Source organism: Eurosta solidaginis, chromosome 3, assembly GCF_040869045.1.
Source record: "Eurosta solidaginis isolate ZX-2024a chromosome 3, ASM4086904v1, whole genome shotgun sequence".
Taxonomy (NCBI): Eukaryota; Metazoa; Arthropoda; class Insecta; order Diptera; family Tephritidae; genus Eurosta; species Eurosta solidaginis.
The window spans coordinates 86,154,084-86,177,178 of record NC_090321.1 but is presented as its reverse complement, the minus strand read 5'-3'; the positions used below and the strand labels follow the sequence as shown (position 1 = coordinate 86,177,178).

General features: G+C 35.9%; 1 protein-coding gene and 1 long non-coding RNA gene across 8 annotated transcripts in view; both read right to left on the bottom strand.

Annotated features, from left to right (window-relative positions):
- Positions 1–220: 220 nt before the first annotated feature.
- The window catches only part of cora (coracle), a 223,843-nt gene continuing 200,968 nt past the window's right edge, over positions 221–23,095 (bottom strand). For 4 of the 7 annotated variants that reach the window (XM_067772633.1, XM_067772637.1, XM_067772634.1 and 1 more), the window contains 8 exons: positions 17,614–17,791; positions 17,508–17,560; positions 14,019–17,024; positions 4,191–4,409; positions 3,738–3,848; positions 3,310–3,468; positions 1,216–1,326; positions 221–1,139 (listed from right to left, as the gene is read on the bottom strand). In XM_067772633.1, the coding sequence (XP_067628734.1) occupies positions 1,074–1,139; positions 1,216–1,326; positions 3,310–3,468; positions 3,738–3,848; positions 4,191–4,409; positions 14,019–17,024; positions 17,508–17,560; positions 17,614–17,791 (3,903 nt within the window). In that variant the 3' untranslated portion in view covers positions 221–1,073. The remainder of the gene's footprint in view (positions 1,140–1,215; positions 1,327–3,309; positions 3,469–3,737; positions 3,849–4,190; positions 4,410–14,018; positions 17,025–17,507; positions 17,561–17,613; positions 17,792–23,095) is intronic. The other 3 variants (XM_067772636.1, XM_067772639.1, XM_067772638.1) reach the window with 3 other exon arrangements.
- LOC137244093 (uncharacterized) lies at positions 9,609–11,422 on the bottom strand. Its single transcript, XR_010950794.1, has 2 exons — positions 11,359–11,422; positions 9,609–11,277 (listed from the first exon to the last, which is right to left on the bottom strand). It is a non-coding gene; the product is annotated as an uncharacterized lncRNA (long non-coding RNA).

The following is a 23,095-nucleotide window of genomic DNA, read 5'->3' as shown; positions in this document are numbered from 1 at the left end:
TTTTCCTCATTCGCATGGCCAAATTTCTTCAAAATGTTGTTTTAAAGAAATTTTGGCCATGCGAAGAGGAAAAAGTTACTTAAGTGCCATTTCATCCAAGTTTTTTCTGAGTGTACCCCACTTAACCCTACAGTTTCATGAAAATCTATGCACAAATTGCCAAACCGTAATGTTTGAGGGCTACAACTGCCATTACAACTAAAATAAAATTTAACGCAAATTTTTTGTACAAATACGTAATGATTTTATTTTATTTGAATTCTTTACATACATAGTTACGCTTCACAAATACCTATTTGTTTTTTTGTAATGTGGTTGTAAGATTTGTAAGTGAATGTAAGATTTTGGGAAAATTGTCCTTATCCATGCCAAATATTTATTTTACTGCAAATACAAATACATATGTATATATATGTGCATATGTATAACTTTTTTCGACATTTTATATATGTAAATAGCATGAATAAATCGGAACTCTCGTAACTCGTATTATCATCATATAAATGTATGTAACTTTGCTTGTATTTATATTTGTATTATAACGGATATACAATTTAGCTTCATCGTATTTATAATATTTTATTACACATAGAATTAAAAATCAACATTAAAAAGATAATAATAAAATTAAAAGCATTTCATTTATTTTAACTTAAATTGTTAGTACAAAATTTGCATATACTTTAATATGTACGTATGTATAAAGTGTTTTTTTTTTTTTTATAATCGTGCTTTACTTGCTGTCGGCTTAAATATATTTTTATTTTATAAAATTAATGTAAATAAAAAAAAAATACGATTTTTTCATTCGCTTTTCTTTTTTGTTTCTTTCTTTTAAGGTAGCAATAAAAATAGCATTATTACTTGACAAAGGCTTCTTTTTTCTTGTATACATTAGTAAATATGTGGATTTTAATTTATATTTATTATATTTTGTATGAGTGGTGCGGGTGCTTTAAGATAAATTATATATATATTGGATATTTGTATTATATACTCTGCTTATTGTTGTGGGTTGTGTTGTTTATGCTTGTGCGGAGAGCGTTGTGTGCTCGTTCCTTTGTGGAATGAATTTATTGGGTTTGTTGTTGTATTTCAATCTTTTCCACTGTCATGTCTGGATTCATAGCTGTTGCCTCCTGTTTAACAAAAGTAATGCAGAAATGCAAAATTATATTTTTTAAAGTAAATAAATAAAAAAAAATTTAAACCTACCTGAATTGCCTCAGCCAATGCTTTGTCATGATCAATTGGATCGCCATCGGACTGTATGGTGATCTTTTGTTCCACTCGTGTTTCCACTATGCCATCACGTTCGGTTTTGTACTGTAACGAAAGATTTATGAAATTAAGAAAACATAATGGGATTGATTTTACGCAAGAGAAACGCTTCTCTTAATGTAGCCAAGTATTTTCCAAAAAATAAAATTTGTTTTGGTTGTTTTTTTTTGAAGAAATTTTTAGGAAAAACTTAATTGTGTAACTATCACGACCGTGGATTTGTAGTCAAGATCCACAACGTTGCAGTTGAAAGCTCTTATTCACTGAGCTAACACATACATATAAATATTGTGAGACATTTTTAATCAAGTATTATTGATTGAAAAACAAAATAATAATAAACAAATGTTTCCTCAAATTTATGAAAACGAACAGCCAAATAACAAATTCTTTCTCATTTCCAGAGCTGGGTAAATGCAATTCCATTACCTTCCTCAGTAATTGGAAAAGGAATCAATTCCTTTTCTCCACAGCAAATGATTTGATTAAATTTTAATTCCTTAAAAACAAAATACCAAAAGTTATTTCGTTTTTTGAAGCTCAAGTATAAATAATTTTTTGTTAGTTACTGAAAAAAAAACACTTTGCGCAAATGTAACTTTTGTTTTAGTACTTTCGAAAGGAATTGAAAATGTAATTGCAACTTGTTTCAATAACATTACAAGGAATGACAAAAGTACTTTCGAATTTCCTATTCCATTCCCCAAAGGAACTGTGAATGTAATTAAAAACTACAAGTTAATTTGCGTATAAAAACTTACTACGGCTGATGTGGGTGACCCTTCGGATCTCACTTTTCATTATTTTATCAATTTTTTTTTGTGAGTGGTAACGAAAGGCATTTAGAAACCTCAAGGAATATAAAATCAGTAACATCTTCATTTTTCCAGCTAAGTAATGGCGTCCTCTACCCTCTTCTCTTAAAGGAGGGTTGATATATGTATACAGCGCACCAAAGATTGAAAATGCTATTCTATTCTGTGGTTTTTCTGTTTGCTATTCGAAATAGTTCCAAAAATCATCCCGAAGAGGTTGATAAGCGCAATAAAAAGCTTAGTAGCTTCAAAGCTTCCGCAACCCAATTGTCCACCCCTCCTATGCGAGGGGAATTCTGTTACAAATATGAATGTATCATACACATATTTAGCAGGCGAGGTTCTGGCGACCCCAAGTTCCTCTTGGAACTAGGGGGTCGGTGTGCGGATGGCTTAGAAGGTTTAATGTGGTCATATAAATCGTTCTCGGTCCGGTAAAGGACCGTCAACATCGATAACACTCCTCAAAGCCTTCGGGGAGTGTCTTTATCGTTAATACAAAAACAACATAGAGTGCTCAAAATCATTCCGAAATAGTCCCGAAGTGATCCCAAAATGAGCCATAAATAGTTCCCAAGTGAACACAAAATAGCACCTAAAATTACCCGAAATTACCACCAAATTTGTCCACCAAAAAATACAAATTTTTTGTTTAATAAACCAATATATATATTGAGTCCTCTCGTCCTCTCTTTTTGAATATCTCTGATTTAAAGCTGACAATGAATGCAGACATTTTTCCAACTCTCATTGCTTGGCAAGATGTAGGGTAAATATATACCATTGACATCAGTAATTCGTACCAGTTCCTCCACTTGTGCAATTCCTTATAAGGATCCCATAGACAAGAAATAGGCCTTACAGTTTTGTTGTGTGCTTGAAGTGCTACTTCGGGCGACTCGATATCTCAACTACGAAAAAAATTTCTACAGGTCATGTAAAATGTGCGAAAACTAAGAGAAGACGGTCGAAACAAATCCGAGCCACTCTGGCTAGTAGAGGGTACTAATACCGAAGAGTATTAGATTCTTATCTGGAAAAGGACTGACATCATAGGTCTCCCTTACCTTAATCTTGGGGGATTGCTTTTGCTGTTACTATTATTATAATTCAGGGTGCTTGCATGCGGCTCAGCTGTGGTGGCACATTATAGACATACGGAATTTGTATACGAGGCTGAAATCCTGCTTGCAACATATTAATTTTAACTTACTGTAATAGTTTCCACAGTTCGCGTTTTGCTGCTCAAAGTTTGTGTTGAAACAATTTCACCATGTCCCGAATATCCAGGTGTATCTTCGCCCAATATAACGCGCGTCTGTTCAACATTGGGTCCTGTGGTGGTCGTGCTGCTTCCGATTAAAGGCGAAGGCTGTGGTAAATGCAATAAAAATGTTAGTTTAACTCCAAATAGGTTGTAAAAGTTTTAAGTAAATGAAAAATGCTTTGAAAAGAAACATATTTCAAACTAGGGGATGCTTTGTGTTTCAATGCACGATTGCTAATTTTAACTTGATGCTAACTAATAATATAATAACTGCTAAATATGCATAGTGTAAAAACGTATAAGTACTTAATTATGAATAGAATTTATTTGTAAGTGTGCCTGAAAGATAATAAAATTTTATTGTTGGCACAAACCTTGTAGCTTGTCGAGGTACGCACCACACTTGACCCATCATCAGGGCCATCGATGGGCGTGCCCGAATCGCCAGAGCTAGTCGATGAGACACTATTGCCACGGTCTCGGTACTATAGTTTACGATTATCATGTTCGGTTTTTGGACATTTTTTTAGTATTATATTGCAAACACATTCCAAAGACAGGTTGGTTCATTAGTATCATATCATACAATGGGACAATTAATGCATTTACGATTACGGCAAACAACATAGACGATTTAAGATGTAGCGAAGTATAAATAAATATGATTCAAAATAAAGAAAAGTTGTGTAATAAAAATAGTTTAACAAAACTAAAATAAATAATACATGCATTTAAATTAATAAATTTTTAATTTGAATATATTGAAAAATTTTCAGGGCGCTCTTTTCGCAGTTTATATTGTGTACCATTCTTCGAACCATTCTTACCTGATCGCCGCTAGTTACTGTCGCCGTGGTCTTAACTTCTTGTGTAACGACTCGCTGTTCCTGTTTATTGGGATCATGAGTTCGCGTCGTCGCCACTGTTTTCTCTTCGAGTTGTTCGGTTTTCGCTTTCTTGCCCAAATCTTCATGGGTTGTGGCTGTGCGGGTGGTTACAGCTGTGGCGGTAACATAGGCACCTGCACCGCTCACATCTGCATCGGCCTGATTAGTAAATTACGTAAACATAAGAAGGCAACATAGGAAATGCAAGCAAACAAGTATTGAAATGAATTTAAAATAAAAAGTTCGGTTTTTGCGTATAAAAATAAAACGTTCATAAATGCGAATTTGGCTAGTTATGAGTTATACTAAAAGCAATGCACTTATGCATTATATGTAACTCCGGTGGGCATTAGTATAAATGAATCAAAAATTTTCATTGACTTTGAATTAAAATTCAAAATACTCGATTCCTTAAATATCTACGGAAGTTGATGGAAATCTTCATATTATAGGGTACAATAACTGTGAAAAAGGAAGGACCGAAGTATGAACCGTTTGCTTTTTCTTCCTTGAGATTATTTTCTATAAATACCCAGCAGGATAAGAAGCTAATTACAAGTTTGGTTACCAATAAACTAACGTGATTTCTTCGAAAAAAGCTACCTGCTTCCACTCCATAAAAATACTAAAAATGCCTGAAAACGAAGAAAATATGGGATTGACTTTGCGCCATAGAAACGCTTCCCTTATGACCCTATTATAGTTTACAACTCAACGTAGTTGGATTGTGGTTAAAACAACTCAATAAGACAACTCAACTCCTGTTTGGTATTATGAATTATAATTTATTTCAGTTGAGGTTAAATTGATGTTGCCAACCTAAAAAAGTGATCATTGAACAGATAAAGGAACATCTGATAAATTATTGGCGGAAATTTAAGCATTTGCAAAAGTGATTTTATTATTAATAGAAAAATGGATATTAGCTTGGATTTATTTTATAACGACGAAAATATTGGTGAAACAAATTTTCATGTCGCGAATAAGGAAAAAATTCGCGTGATCACTACAATCCCTTGGAACTACCAAGCCGCAAATAAAAAAACGTTTAAGTAACAATTGATAAGCTTCAAATGAAGTTATTATGCAGGTTTGTAAGTTATTTTCGGTTAAGTAAGGAAGCATTTTGCTCCTTACAAAAGAAAATGAAGGACTACTAGAGATCAATTGTCAGATTTTGATGTCTTTAACAACTACACCCACAAAAAGTTGTTACACTGGGCAACTTCAACCGACATTTTTATTTGACAGGTTGAGCTGTAATCTGTAAAACCAAATTGAACAAGTAAGGAAGGCTAAGTTCGTGTGTAACCGAACATTACATACTCAGTTGAGAGCTGTGGAGACAAAGTAAGGGAAATCACCATGTTGTAAAAGGAACCTAGGGTAACCCTGGAATGTGTTTGTATAACATGTGTATCAAATGGAAGGTATTAAAGAGTATTTTAAGAGAAGTGGGCCAAAGATCTATAGATGGACGCCATTTAGGGATATCGCCATAAAGGTGGACCAGGCCTGACTCGAGAATTTGTTTGTACGATATGGGTATCAAATGAAATGTGTTAATGATAATTTTAAAAGGAAGTGGGCCTAAGTTCTATAGGTGGACGTCTTTTCGAGATATCGCCATAAAGGTGGTCCAGAGGTGACTCTAGAATTTATTTTGTACGATATGAGTATCAAATGAAAGGTGTTAATGAGTATTTTAAAAGAGCGTGGGCCTAAGTTCTATGGATGTACGCCTTTTCGTGATATCGCCATAAAGATGGACCAGGGATGACTCTAGAATTTGTTTGTACGATATGAGTATCAAATGAAAGGTGTTAATGAGTATTTTAAGAGGGCGTGGGCCTTAGTTCTATATGTGGACGCCTTTTCGAGATATCGCCATAAAAGTGGACCAGGGGTGACTCTAGAATTTGTTTGTACTATATGGGTATCAAATGAAAGGTGTTAATGAGTATTTTAAAAGGGAGTGGGCCTAAGTTCTATAGGTGGACGCATTTCGGAATATCGTTATAAAAGTGGACCTGGGTTGACTCTAGAATGTGTTTGTACAATATGGGTGTAAAACGAAAAGTGTAATAAGTGTTTTAAAAGGGAGTGGGCCTTTGTTCTATGGATGGACGCCTTTTCGGGATATCGCCATAAACGTGGACCAGGGGTGACTCTAGAATGCGTTTTTACAATATGGGTACCAAATGAAAGGTGCTAATTAGTATTTTAAAAGGGTGTGGGTCTTAGTTCTATAGGTGGACGCCTTTTCGAGATATCGCCATAAAGGTGGACCAGGGGTGACTCTAGAATTTGTTTGTACGATATGGGTATCAAACGAAAGGTGTTAATGAGTATTTTAAAAGGGCGTGGGTCTTAGTTCTATAGGTGGACGCCTTTTCGAGATATCTCCATAAAGGTAGACCAGGGGTGACTCCAGAATTTGTTTGTACGATATGGGTATCAAATGAAATGTGTTAATGATAATTTTAAAAGGAAGTGGGCCTAAGTTCTATAGGTGGACGTCTTTTCGAGATATCGCCATAAAGGTGGTCCAGAGGTGACTCTAGAATTTATTTTGTACGATATGGGTATCAAATAAAAGGTATCAAAGAGTATTTTAAAAGAGCGTGGGCATAAGTTCTATGGATGTACGCCTTTTCGTGATATCGCCATAAAGATGGACCAGGGATGACTCTAGAATTTGTTTGTACGATATGGGTATCAAATGAAAGGTGTTAATGAGTATTTTAAAAGGGAGTGGGCCTAAGTTCTATAGGTGGACGCATTTCGGAATATCGTTATAAAAGTGGACCTGGGTTGACTCTAGAATGCGTTTGTACAATATGGGTGTAAAACGAAAAGTGTAATAAGTGTTTTAAAAGGGAGTGGGCCTTTGTTCTATGGGTGGACGCCTTTTCGGGATATCGCCATAAACGTGGACCAGGGGTGACTCTAGAATGCGTTTGTACGATATGGGTATCAAATTAAAGGTATTAATGAGGATTTTAAAAGGGAGTGGCCCTTAGTTGTATATGTGAAGGCCTTTTCGAGATATCTACCAAAATGTGGACCAGGGTGATCCAGAACATCATCTGTCGGGTACCGCTAATTTATTTATATATGTAATACACGTACAGTATTCCTTCCAAGATTCCAAGGGCTTTTGATTTCGCCCTGCAAAACTTTTTCATTTTCTTCTACTTAATATGGTAGGTGTCACACCCATTTTACCAAGTTTTTTTCTAAAAAAAAAAAATTTGTTTAAAGTGGGCGTGGTCGTTCTCCGATTTTGCTAATTTTTATTAAGCAGGCTTAAAGTAATAAGAGTAACGTTCCTGCCAAATTTCATCATGATATCTTCAACGACTGTCAAATTACAGCTTGCAAAACTTCTAAATTACCTTCATTTAAAAGTGGGCGGTGCCACGCCCATTGTCCAAAATTTTACTAGTTTTCTATTCTGCGTCATAAGCTCAACTCACCTACCAAGTTTCATCGCTTAATGCGTATTTGGTAATGAATTATCGCACTTTTTGGATTTTTCGAAATTTTCGATATCGAAAAAGTGGGCGTGGTTATTGTCCGATATCGTTAATTTTAAATAGCGATCTGAGATGAGTGCCCAGGAACCTACGTACCTAAGTTCATCAAGATACCTCAAAATTTACTCAAGTTATCGTGTTAACGGACAGACGGACGGACGGACGGACGGACGGACATGGCTCAATCGAATTTTTTTTCGATACTGATGATTTTGATATATGGAAGTCTATATCTATCTCGATTCCTTTATACCTGTACAACCAACCGTTATGCAATCAAAGTTAATATACTCTGTGAGCTCTGCTCAACTGAGTATAAAAATTTCAACTGAAAGATATTTCAGTTGTAAACGGTAATAGGGGCATTAATCTATACAACTAATTTTCTCATAAACTAAGATGTTATTTTTCTTTGGCTATAGGAATAATTTTCTTAAAAATAGGGAATCTTATATGAAAAAAATTCAATTATTTAACTGTCGCTGTCATGGATTTCTAGTCGAGGTCAGTATTCTTATTCACTGAGCTAACTCGTTCATGTAAATAATGTAATTTGGCTGAAAAAAAAGGAAAATGAAATAAAACTTTTTCTCAAAGAAATGAAAAGTTTTATACAAAACTAAAAAATTCTTACTAATTTCATTGAAATTTTTCTAAATTTTTTTCAGGAAATGTTTTTCTCCAAATTAGGTAATTGTTTCTTTTGAGTATTTGTATGGCAATGTGCGAAAAATAGTCAAAGGTGGTTATAATAAAAACATTCCCTATCTGCATTACACATGTACATTTCATCCAACTAAAAGCCAACCTAAGATTTGTAGAACTATTTGACTATGAGACAAGTTCCTTTCAATTCGTTTATGAATATTTAAAAGAATATTTTCGTAGAATAACTTAGAGTTTTTGATCAGAGCTGACATAAGGAAAACTATTTAAATTAATTATAAGTTTAGAATTACACTATCACCCCAATGCCAAATAATCTCTTCCGGGGAATTTCCCCCATCTCCATTCCTTCTATGTGGGAATGAGTGGGTACCCCTGAAGGGTTTAGTTGGTATTGACCTGTCTAATTATCTTACTTCCTTTTTTTCACACAATTAAATTATTCTCATTAGTAATATCAATTATTAATATATGCTGTAATATTATTTAAGGCTATAAGATCTCTTTTAATTTAAATCTAGCTTATTAAACCATATTTTATTAGAGAGCGAGCCGAAAGCCCTGGCAGCTAGCGCTCCTTTTTGTATGTAGAATAGTAATTTTATTGCTATTGTTCATTTAATAAATAAATAAATAACTTAGACCTGAAAAGGAATATGATATGAAAAATAGGCCTTCAAGCGCATTTCTGAAAAAATTGGATCGAAGATATGCCATCTAATGGCAACCATCAGTGTTTTAGATAGTGAACCCATGTGTAACTTGCCAAACAACACAAACAACATATTTTTTACCATATACATACGTTGTTTCTCGTAATATTAGTAAAGATCATTTGAATAAGGTTCTGATACTTGTCTAAACTTACGAGCGGAGTAGCATTGGGTATTGACATTCATAAGGGTACATACACGATTAAGAATAGGGATAAGAATAGAAATAGTGATATAAATAGGGACAGGGAAAGAAATAGGGATAGAGATAGGTATTGGGATTGTGATAAGAACAGGGTTGGGTAATAGGTAACAGCTAGTGATAAAGATAAAGAAGTGTGCCTAGTTCACCTCGTATAACAAATTATATAAAAATTTCCTTATCTGCACAGAAGCGTCCAACGGACACGCTTTACATTTATTTAAAAATGACGTGGCAGTAGATTTGACATCGTTTATTATATAGCCAAATACACATAAATGTATCCTCTCTGAAACTAGCAGAAAAGGAGTTGCGGGGAAACCCCCTTTTTAACGCTTTTTTTTAACTCAATTTATGGTAGATCTCATAACGTATGAAAAAAATATGCTTAAAAATTTGGAAATAAGTAATACATTAGAATAATATCTATGAAACTCTAATCCACTTTAAATGTTTTTGTAATTTCTTTATTTCTTCCTAAAATGGAGTTGATTGACTAAGTGTGTATAATGGACAATACAGCTCAGATACGTCACAAAAATATAATGGGTGGTTAAGGCTTAACACAAATTGTAAATCCAAAAAAAAATTTCAACTTAGATAAAGTTCGGATCGGACAATATTTGACGGACGGTACCACTCCTAAATAAATAAATGCGAATGTCTAATGAAATCGGATATTTTAGTAAGGAGTTAAATGATATTTCGTTGATATTGCAACGTAGAGCTGGATTCGTTTCGATTTCCTTAAGAATCGAGTTTTTCGATTCGATTCTAGAAAAAAATTGATTTAATCGATTAAATCGAACCAAACAAAGTCTATTTAAATTCTGCTTATTCTTTGTAACAATGTACTTGCTTACGTACTTAATCATTTTACACGATTTTTCAGACAAATAAAGCTGGACGGTTTCACTCCGTTTCGTTGCCTGCCGACAAAATTTGAAGCACCAAGGAATGTCACATGGGTCTTCACTTGATCCTTTCATCGGAGTGAGATAATTAGTATAGTCTTTACCGAAATGTCATACTTTTTGCGTTTTTTTCAATCTTTTATTTCAAAATGTAGGAAAGGAATCTCGGGAACATTAACCAATACACTTTCTTCTTTAATACTGATTATTACAATATGTATAATCTTCTCGCTTCGTTTACGACATTAGAATCGATCTATGTTCAGCGTCATATAAAAAGGAAGTATTTATTACATACGTAAGGTAACATGTTCTCAGTATACGTTTGCAGCTTTTTAACCAATGAGGTATACGGAACTTTCAATTGACAACATACGACAATTTGTGTCATGGTTTGCGTAGTTTCAGTTAAAAACTTTATTGAAGTATTTTCTAAGCTTACTGAAAATAAAAAGGAATGAGGAATTTAATGGACGAAATTTCTTAAAAATTGCCACTTCTGTTTTCGTGTTTGCTGTTGTCTATGTCATAAAAAGTATTGATTTTATATATGTATATGTTAAAAGTTTGTTTCTTAATGTTACTCGTTAAGGCAAAATGTACCGAGAATCCAAGTATTGTGTAAAAGATCTGAATCCGTTATCTTCGACAATCCTAAAGGGTTGGATATCTGTGGCAATCATTCTAATCAAAGCACAATCCAGTTGTTTGTTTCGCTCATCTACAGACTGAGACTTCCTTATGTTGTTATTAGGTTCAAAAAAGATTCTATAAGTGTTTTTGATGAAGACATTTCCATCAACGTTGGATGTAACCGCTTCAAGTGATTTAACAAATTGGTTTTATTTCCACCTGTTTTGCATTTTTGTCCGTACGATTTGCAGAATGGCCCTGCACTTGACTAAAATACTTCCAGACAACAGATCTGCGAATCTTTGGATTAGTTATAAGATTGAATTTCCCTTCATCCACTTTCAATTGGCTTACTAGAATCTAAAACTGTGGTATTAATTTCGTACTGAACACAATATCATACCACAAAATAGATGAACACATGTTCAATATATTGCTTACCAGAAGTGCGAAGAAATTTCTTCATCTTTCTCCTTTCTCTCGAATATACCAACACAATAAAGCTAAATTTATAATAAAATTAAAGAAAAAAAAACTTTTTTAAAAATAAGCTTTTATTATTGGTTAATAAAATTAACTAAAAAGTAAACAATAAATTGACTCTAAAGAAATATAACACTTTATAAGTTCATTGTAAGCTTTAACGATAATTAGGCTTTTTCGTCTGCGACAAAAGAATTCTATATTGTATATAATTATATATTTTTAACATAAAAACTTTACACCTAAATTATTAAACCGTACAGTTTATATCACAGTTCTAATTGTTCTAATAAAAAACGTGTTGAATTTTGATGGTATAATTAAGAACATTTAGGATCTCCTTTTCTTGCTATCGCAATGTAACACGCTTTTATTTTTCTTAAATTTAATTTAAATAGGAATTTTTTTAAATTTTTAGTAGGGTAAAATATTGTTTAAATTAGTTACGTAATCTTTACTTAGTTATTTGTAACGTTTCTCATTCTATCCATTTCTTTTAATGCATCAACTTACTTTTTAGTTAATTTTATTAACCAATAATAAAAGCTTATTTTTAAAAAAGTTTTTTTTCTTTAATTTTATTTCTTTCTTTAATTTTATTATATCATAATCCGAATATATTGGGGCATATTCATAATCGAAATAAAATGTGACTAAGTTAGTTGAAGCATTTTTGACAGAGAGCACATATAAAATTGTGTCAAACAGTGTTAAATGACTTAACTTTGCCTATGCCGCGTTCTGTTTACAACTACTTATTGCAGATCTCTCATATGTGGGTTAAATCTGTTTTAAAATAAAATTCCTACTTTCGCTTAGCTAAAATTCCATCGCCAAAAATCTGTAAAACAAAATCAAGTGCGCAGAAAAGTATGCAACACTTACCGATAACAGCCTAACGGCGTTATCGTTCGTTGTATCACAGAATTTTTACACTTTGAAAATGACGGCTGTTGTTTGCAAGGTTGCATTCCTTTGAGTCTTCGTTTTCACCATTCGTGCAATTTTAGTGATGTAAATTGCATGGCGCCAGCGCCAATGCGGTGCCAGCTCAATGGTAGCTCATTGACGAAATGACCCCAATCGAATTTTTGACGCTACTTAGTAGTGAGTGCGTAGTATATTTCACTTGAACTGTTGAGTGAAACGAATTTTGTTTGTCAGGCACGAGTTTGGTGTTATTGGCGCTACTGACAATGATGACACTGAGCTGATGGCGGTAGCGCTGGTAGTTCAGCTTTTGAATCAGAGAAAGAATTGATGACCCGTGCAAATTATTATGGCTTTGGCCGTGTAAATTATTATGTTGTATTTGCACCAAATAAATGCTGCGGATATAACAACCGGAGTCATTTTTGAGTTGTATATTTTAAATTTAATGCAAATTAATATGGGTGTGTTTGAGCGGCCAAATAATAACAGTAGTATTGCTAAAGTGCTGCTAAGTTGATGGAATGTCGCTAATTTCCTAGCGATGATCAATAGATTTTCAATATTTCGCTCAACGGGCACGCGAAATTGCCACATCTGCTCAAATTTTCCAAGTTTTTCCATTCTTGATTTAACTTAAGCTGTTATGCCAATATTTTTCAGCCAGCTTTTTTCAAATAGGCAATTTTTCCAAAAGCAAAATAAATTACAGAAAAGATTACAGAGTTAAACAGCCTTAAAATTTCAGCTATGTTGGTTATACACAGAAATACAACAGAGGGTTGTGTATCCGCTTTTCACAAGCGTTGAGATTCACGACGCGTGATTCACCACGTCCAAATATCACAATCCACGGATAGGTACCGGCGGGTTTGTATGGGACTTAGGCTGTTATGCCATAGTAAATACAAATCTTTACCGATAACTGTGTTATCGATTAATTTATCGAATTCTAACAAAGTAATATTGCATTGTCATCGGAGTTATACATGTGTGCAAAATTTCAGCTCAATCGGACACCGGGAAGTGTATCAAATTTAACTTGCAAGATTCCATTACAGACAACAAAAGTGAAACTAAATAAAAGCTTATAAAAACAAACATTACAGAATATGTATTTCCTCAAGCATCCGTAAAGTAGATAGCGATAAAAACTTCGATGTCTAAAGAATCGAACGATTTAAAAAAAAATCGATTCTACATTTCTAAAAAAAATATCGATTAAATCGATTAAGAATCGAATCGAAATCCAGCTCTATTGCAACGTTGTAACAACAAACTCAAAACTATTCAAGCCGCATGCGACATACTTACATTTTCATACATTTTACTACTTTTAAGGCTTTGCTTACTTCACTTTTAGTTATAGCTGTACCATATTTCTGGGCGATTGGACAACATTTATGGTTTAAATAATAAAAAAAAATATAAATATTCAAGAGACTTGAGATCTAGCATAAGTATTGCATAACATTTATACATATGCACTCATTATTTACAAATAAAACATTTCCAAAAATATGTTTTCAACTGAAAGTACTACCAAATCAGGCATTGCTATTATGTCTCAAAAAACGAATCAACTCAAACTTGGCTAAGAACTCTGTGAACATGCAAAACTCTAACTAACTACCAATTTCAAGTATGTGAATCTGTTTGTAACTACTTTAGTTTTATGGTTTGCTAACCTTGTGTTCCTGTGTTGAAAAGGTAACCTCGCCTGTACCTAAATTGCGCACCTCTTCCTCGACATTGTGCGTCACACCACCATCGTTTTTGGTTAGCACTTGTTTTGTTGTTGTCTTTACTACAGTAGGTGTACCATATTTACCACCTTGTTTTGTTGTTGTTGTGGTGACCGTTGAACCATCTCCTTGGTTGGGGCTTGTTAAAACTATATCTTTAATTTTCTCACTACCATACTGTTGTGTCATATCATCATCGGAACTAGCTTCTGAATCGCGTCGCAACGCATTTTTACCCATATGCTTAACGCCTTCAAAGAATTGCTCGCGTGTAATTGGAACGGTCTCGGTGGTTGTGCTTACTTGAGCTTCTTTGCCAAAGTGGGACGGATCGATTTGCGCATAGTTGAGTATGAGTTTACCTGTAACTGGATCGCGTACAGCTGTAGCTGGATCAATGTCGCCTGTATTCGGATCGATGTCACCATATTCACTTTTTATACGTCCTGTCACCGGATCAATTTCGCCGGTAAGTGTCATTGTTTGTGTGACGGTGGTGCGTGCGCCGGCAAAGCGTGGATCATTTGGATCAACCTGTACAATTTCACCTGTTACTGGATCTACCATAGTATAAACATAAACAGTTTTATTGAAGAACTTGAGAATTCGACCAGAGACCGGATCGATTTCACAAGTCGCTGGATCGATTTCTTCGGGACGGCCACGCTCATCTGCCTTAGAGATGAGTAATACGCGTACAATAACAATTTTGCCAGTTCGTGGATCAACACGTCCGACTTTTGTGTAAACGTCACCGGATTCTGGATCAACTTGGGTGGTGGCATAGAGTGGTTCGCCTGTAGTTTTGTCAACCTCTCCTGTCGCAGTGTATATTTTCCCAGAGGTTGGTTCAATTTTGGTGGTATTAGGATCGAGTTTATTTTGTTTTTTAATTTCGTTCGTTTTCGTATCGAGATAACCGTAAATTGTGATAACATAACCGGTCTTTGGATCGACGCTACTAGAAATGTATTGTGTCTCTTTTGTATTTGGATCGCTAGCACCTGTTGGCATCCAAATTTGATTCGATTTAGGATCAATAACAATTTCTCTATCCTTTGCCGTACTGACTTGGGCGATTGGTGCTTTCGTTTTCGGATCGACGCGCTGTTGTACAATCCGTAAGGATATAATGCGCGCAAAATCTTTATCGGGTTTATTGTTCTTGGGATTTATTTGGTTTTTAAGCACAATTTGGCCAGTGGCTGGGTCAATTTTTATATCACGTGTAACAATTTTGCCCGATTTTGGATCAGCGAATGTGATCGTGTGTTTCACCAAATCAATTTGTCCGTATTTTGTATCAATTTTGCCAGCCTTGGGATCGAACTGGCCACCAGAGGTCTCAACGTATGCCGATTTAGGATCAATGATATTCTTTCTGGAGTCATATTTACCAGCTAAAGATGTTACCTCGACGATAGGATCAATTTGTTGTCCAACTTCAATTATACGACCTTGTGTGTTATCCAACTTGCCTGTTTTAGGATCTGTGACACCCAAAATGGTAATTTGACCGGTAGCCGGGTCGACCTTTACATTCCTGGATACCACAATTTTTCCGGTTTTGGGATCGATTGCTTTTAATTCACCTGTTCTGGTATTTATTTCGCCATATTTGGTATCAAGCAGGCCGGAATCAATATTTAATACTCCAAGAGAGCGTTCAACTTCGCCATTGATTGTATCAACTTTGCCAGTGGCCGGATCGATGCGACTCGTAATAACAATAAGTTCGACCACTGGATTCTCTTGTGGTGTAATACAAATAATTTGGCCTAAACTTTCATCTAAACGACCAGTTTGAGGATCTGCAACACCCGACACCAAATGCACATTTCGTGTTTTTGGGTCAACTTCGCCTTGGTAGATTTCATTTTTACCTGTCTTTGTATTTAAAGCCAACAACGTACCTTTTATCGGATCTAACTGACCATACTTGCTATCGATCAGCCCGGTCTCAGGATCAAGTATGCCTGTAGAGTGTTCAACAGAACCATTTTCAGCATCAATACGCTTCGTGCTCGGATCAAATTTAGACGTGATTACCATGATCTTAACACGTTTCTTTTTGGGCTTGGCAGCGGCGGCACCAGCACCGCCCAAACCAGCGCTGATATTGGTAGGTGTAACCGATGTGCTCCCTTTACCGTTACTATCACTTGCTGCGCCCGTAGCGCCAACTGGTGTACTTTTACCATACCTCTCAGAAGTAGCAGCTTTTGTAGCACCAACAGATGGCTCTCTGTTATAACGTTCGGATTCGAGAAAAGCAGCAGTTGGATCGACTAATGGTTTATAACTGCCTGGAGCACCTGAAGTATAACCAACTGATTGACCTTTTGTTGGTGAATAAGAACGTTTTTGTGCGTCCGATAATGGTGAAGCTGCTGCATCAACGGCGCTACCTTGCAATTTAGCACGTGTGGTTGGTGATAAATTTCCCTCCTTTAAAAGTTTTGCGCGGGTTTTCGGTGACAATTGACCCTTATTTATTTTTTCGCGGGTACGTGGTGATAACTGTCCACTTTTTAGTTTTTCTGCGGTCTTCTTCAACGTGTCATCATGACCGGGTGCATAATTGAAGGCAATAGCGGTCTTCCTTTGATCGGCGGTTGGCGATACTTGACCATCTCCATCCTGGCCAACACGCTTACCACCTTGTGGATCTTGATCATAACGGAATCCTCCAGGTATGTAAGATTTACGCGTTGGGCTCGTTTCGCTAGTGCCCTCTGAGTACTCGTAAGGCCTAGTGTATCCTGGCTGGCGTGAGGCGCGGTTATTATCATCCTTCGCTTGATTATTGGAGCCACCATGTTCCAGTTCAGCATAAACCAACTCACCGCTCTTGCCATCCTTTTCTTTGCTTGCCTTATCCTTGCTCTTGGCATCTTTAGTTGGTGAGGCAATTTTGCTCTTGCGACCAGACGAGAACAGGCCACCACCCTGATGTATTGGAATAACGAACGCGGCAATTTGAAATATGTATTTTCACCAATTCGGCATGTTGATTCCCACCAATTTTACAAAGAAATAAAAAGAAAATAAATAAAAGGGGGGATAAATAAAAAAGTTTCTAATAATAAATTAAAATACAACTTAAAACGAATGAGATACTCTGCAAAAAATACATAACTACATATTCATAATTATACTAAATTTGAACAAATGGGAGTTCCAAGCTCTACACCTCAACTTAACTCAATATTAGGAATTACGAAAACATTAACGGAGTTGGGTGGGAAAGTCATGCGCTACAAACAAAAATCCAATGAAATTTTAAGTCATCTATGCATACAAATGCGGGTGAATCTTGGAACATCACTTTTAACACATCCGTTGGTACGATTTCAGTACGATCATTTTTTTCGTTTGAGTTGATACGACGCGATTTTTCCCATTGTTCATCTACTTAGTTTAAATACTTACACGTGCTTTGCCAGATTTTTCCGATTTATTTGTTTCATTCGAATCATCATTGCCTGAAAAATTAAAGAATAAATATTTCCAGTTCCCAAATCCTAACTCCACTCACCATTAATACCCTCAGTGGCCGCAGTGGCAGCGCTCTTTGCTGCTTTTTCTTTTGCGGCTTTCTCTTTTGCTGTCGCCTTCTCTTTGGCTTCCTTTTCTTTCTTCTCGCGCTCCTTGCGTTCTTTCTCCTCCTTCTCCAATTGTTTCTTTTTCAATTTAGCCTCCTTTTCAGCATTAGCCTTTTGTTTGGCAAAGATTTAAAGAATTAGAATGACTATAGGAATTTAAATCACTTAAATATGTACACATATAAAATAATAAATATAAAAGCGAGACAGATTCAACCATTGTGAATGATAACTAAGTGTGATATCTTCTGCATAGACGTCAAAATTCCAAAGTGATTGGATCACCGGATTGTATTTGACTATCGCTGTCTCATTCTGTATCTCTTTCTATCACCCGCTGAAGATAGGCCCGCCATATTGAACACCCTGTCAAAAAGTAGCCATATTGAACATCCTGGTAGGCATTTGACAGATAAGATATCACACTTAATTATCATTCACAATGGATTCAACTAAATCTGCATTCATGCTACTCTTGTTCAAGCGCTGGCATGCATATATTTGGGCAATTCACAAGAGAGACGTATTCATGTAAAGTTTCAAGAATTGAGTGTTTCCATGGTTTCTAATATAAAATTTGATTATAGAATAGCACTTATGGCGAGTAAGAGACCTTGTGAATTGCCTAGTTATACATTCAACATATATGTAGATACATTACTGTAAGTGTAAACAAATGTAAATAAAAATTGCAAAAGCCAGGCGACTGAGGAAAGCAATAGCGCCTATGTCTGGTTTCGCTTGCAAGAAATATCTACTTTCTTAAGCTCCTGATGAACATACATGTAGACATAAAAATACGTAACATATGTACGTGATATAAATATACCATTTTTGTAATCGAGTTGCATAAGATTTCTGCATATGAAATTTCGTCATCGGATCTGGCAAGTCAACGGAAACGGCTATCCATTCGATTATAAAGCAAAATACAGGGGTCCCTAGAGCACAGAAAACTCGCTCATGGCGCCTTTCTTGATATTGAAAGAACGTTTAACGATTTCCTGCCTGTGGCCATTGGTAGTGCCCTGGTTGGCCTAGGAGTCAAGGAGGCTATGGTTTCATTCACAAACTTCTGTGCAACACAGTTGTCACATCGGAGTGGGGAGGGTCCATAATCTAGTGAAAGGTGTGTAGGGGCAAGCCACAGGGGGGGTTCCTTCTCTTCTGCTCTGGGCTGTGGTAGTTAACGAGTTTTTGGCGGAGCTAGAAAGCAGTGGCTGCCGGGTGGTAGCTTATGCGAATGGCTTGGTAAGTTTCTAGACATCCTGCGCGATACTTTGCAACGCTATCAGGACTCGCTGACTAAGTGTGCTGAGTGTGTGTATTGACAACTTAAAATAACAATCAGCACATATGGTGCAGTGGACTTGGTGTCTGATGGGTCGAATTTGGACAGGAAGATTAGAGGAGGGGTTTTCTGTCAGGAGGTCAATGTTAGTCGCAAGTTTGTGTTGCTTAATCGCTACAGCATCTTTCAAGCGGAGCTTGCCGCAATTAAGGATGCGGTGGATAGGGTTGAGAATTCAATAACGGATATTAAAGTCGACCTCGCTTCCGGCTGCGTCGAACTACTGTAATATTAACATCATCTGGGTACCGGGGCATAGTAATATACTTGGCAACTCTAACGCGATTCTCCGAGTACGCAAGGGTACAACTGAATCGAAAATAGACCTGTGGTATGCTCCTCTGTACATGGGATGTCCAATGGGAGTCCATGCGGTAAGTTTCAACATATTGGAAACCCCTTTTGCTGCAGCTGCATGGAGTATGACGAGGTAGAATCGAAACACTTTATGCTTGACTGTCCACCTTTTGCTTGAACTAGACGAAAGTATTTCGATCTCACTATAATCTCCGAAGGACTTACTAGGGTTCTTGTGCACTCTGCCGGGTGGCTACCATTCACCCTAACCTAATAAGTTATGAACTATTACGAGCTATGCACTATTATCGAAAAGTATGGTCCTTTTATTTCCTTTAACTCCGAATTGAAATCGAGCAGTTTTCCAGGTTCTTAGTATCTAGTTAACTCGTTTTTGGTGCTGAACAGGAGCTGCTGTTGTTGTGTTAACAGTGCCCCGCCCCATTCAATGGGTGCGATCACACACATTTTCACCAAAGTCCTCTTATGGGAGTCCAAGTAAACTAGCAGTTTCAACAGGGGTAGATCATAGGGAAGTTGGTGTTGCAGGCGTCCTGGCGAAGGCGTTTACTGATTCTGTGAATACTATCAATAAATCACCTCTGCATTCAAATGCCTGTACTACAGTAAAGCAAAGTATAAATGCACCGCAAGAAAAAGTCGGGAATTAATCTGCAGTTGGTGGCAATAAGAATAATGCCATACAAGTAGATTCATATATGTACCTTCGTTCAAGCCATATGTTACAGAGGAGAAAATACATCCCTGAACACATCAAAATCGATGTTTCTGCTTTAGCTCGTTTTAAGTTGGTAAGGCGCGATGCTGATATCAGCTTGTTAGTCAGGGTTTCTTGTAAAGTTCACGTGCTGTCATCTGATTATGACAAGTTCTTCGACGCTGCTCTGTGGCCCTCTAACGCCACTGTAAAGCCTTTTCGTTTTTTCCCCAAAAACGGGGAAAACCCAATAGTGTCGGAGCTATATATAAATAGTAACATTCATAACATCCCAACCTGTGTTTCGGGTGCATCTCTGAGAGTCTACTTTCAAAATATTGGCGGCATGCGCACAAAATCTAAAAATTTTCTTTTATCTACGTCTCCTTTGGACTACGACGTATATGTCTTTGTTGAAACGAATACTTAATTGATGGAGAGTATTTGGTCCTAAGTTATTCCTACCTTTCCGTAAAGACAGAGACTTCGTGCACACTGCTCAAAAGAAAGGTGGTGGAGTTTTAAATACAGTTAACAGAAGCCTGCATTCATCAAAGTTTCAACTACATCATCATAATAATGGCATTTTAACACCTACTAATGTTACGCGTTCTTATGAAATTTGCCTTATAGATAATATCTTAAGTTGTAATCTGATTCAAATCAGTAATTTATTAATACTCTCTCGAAGTTACTTGATCTTATATTTGTCGACGAGAATTTAATATGTCAACTCTCTGAGAGTACTCTTCCTGTATGTCTATCTGATAGACATCATATACTGCCGGTTATTCATTTATATAAATTTGATGCTTTTCCTACGTCAACTGCTATAGATAATTCCTTTTTCAACTTTCGTTCAACTGATTTCGACGAGCTGAAGATTATATTACTCGAACTTAACTGGAAACAGTGTCTGTTATGATATTTTCTTATCGAGGTTGACTGGGATATTTTACAGTATACTGCTTCGTTTTGGGCCCAGACATCATAAATTACCATGGTATTGGAGAACTTAATTTTTGTCATCAAAAGCGTTATTGAGCTATGCCAACATGGGTTTGTGGCTGGCCGCTCGACTGTTACGAACCTAGCGTCGTTTTCTGATTTCTGCATCTCTGCATTGTAGGATGACTGTCAGGTAGATACTACATATATACAATAATTTCTCAAAGGCTTTCGATAAGTTTCACATAAAATCTTATTCTTTAAATTTGAATGTATTGCATTTCTTTCTATTATATTATCATGGTTAGAATCTTATTTATCGAATAGGTCTCTGTGCGCCGAAATTGAGGACTGCAAGTCCCAACCTTTCTTGGCAACGTCCGGAGTACCTCAGGGTAGCATTCTTGGGCCTCTTTTATTTGTGCTTTTTATTAGCGACATTGGTTCCTGCTTTAAGCTGTCTGCTTTCCTTTTATATGCAGACGATCTTAATATTTTTCGTAGAATTTATGGCCCGTTATTGATCTAGGTGTTGTCTTCGACACTTCTTTCACTTTCGTTAACCATATCTGTTGTGTCTTTCCGAAGCCTTACAGAAACATTGACTTCCTTCGTAGATATGCAAAAGACTTTAATGATCCCTATACCAGGAAGGCACTTTTTCATCACTTTTGTTCGCTTAAAACTAGAACACGCCTCATTTATCCAGAATCCTATCTATAGTGGCCACTCCGCCAGAATAGAAAGAGTTCAAAGAAAATTTATTAGATTTTGCTTATTTTCTATTAACTTTGAAGATTCAACCCTATCCTATTACTCCCGCTACAGTCTAATCTCTTGAAACCAGGAGAGCTGTACATCTACGAATGTTTGTTTATGATCTCATCACTGGCTGTTTGGATTGTTCAGTTCTCCTAGCAAAAGTTGTTTTTAATGTGCCTAAGAGGTGTCTTCGTACATTCTTACCTTTTTACTTGCGTGTTTGTAGAGCTAATTATTGTATGTTCTACCCGATTTTTCGCCCACTTACCGAATTTAATAGACGCTCAGTTAGTTTACTTATTGATTTCTCTTTGTCGAGAAATATGTTCAAGTCTACTCTGGAAATGTTAACCTTTTTATACTCAGCTGGGCGGAGCTCACAGAGTATATTAATTTTGTTCTCATAACGGTACCCAGTAACGGCATAAACTAATCGAGATAGATATAAGCTTCTATATATCAAAATGATCTGGGCGAAAAAAGAAATTAATTTAGCCATGCCCGTGTAATTTGGCAGCTTCGGTTACACCCGCACTTAGCCTTCCTTATTTGTTTTCATGTAAATTACAATTATAAGTTGATTATAGAGTTTTTTAATATCTAGTCTGTAAGATCCTTTTTGATCATAGACTGAATAAACTAAACTAAACTTTCATACACTATTTCGGTGCATCAACTAATTTTTGCAAAATGCAACCCGATTACAAGAAATAAGTACAGTTTATATAATATTTATATACAATAAAATACCTATGTAAATAGTTCACACAAAATAATTTATAAGACACCCTGTAAAATTAAGTTCTTGTTACCTTACAGAAATTAAAACTAAATAGAAATGCACAACAAATAAACATTTAAATGTACAAAAGTGTTGCTAATGACCGATAATGGTTAAAATTTAGGTGCATATATGTAGATACATAAGATTTAAATACAATGAATGTATGGGTGAATGAAGGCGTGTACGGGGGTACGTGTTCTGTATAATTATTTAAAGAAAATTTTGCTGTCTTAGGCCCGGGTTTTTCGGCAGTTGGAAAAGCTAAGCTTAAACTATATTTGCTTAAACACTAGTCAAATTTAAACTACAGAGCAGTTTTTCAAACACAGTTTAAGGCAGCCTTTGGGGTAGTATTTTTTGTACGGCAACATTGGTTTTTATTATCTAGATAATTTGTAGATACGGCAACGGCTGGATTTTGTTTACCCAACAAACGTGGAAAAATATTTCTCCAGCCTTCGAGTAATATATAGTATCTAGTTCGGAGTCGGCATAAAACATATAGGTTCCGTTCCGTCAATTTGGAGGAAAAATTAAAATGAGCACGATGCAAAT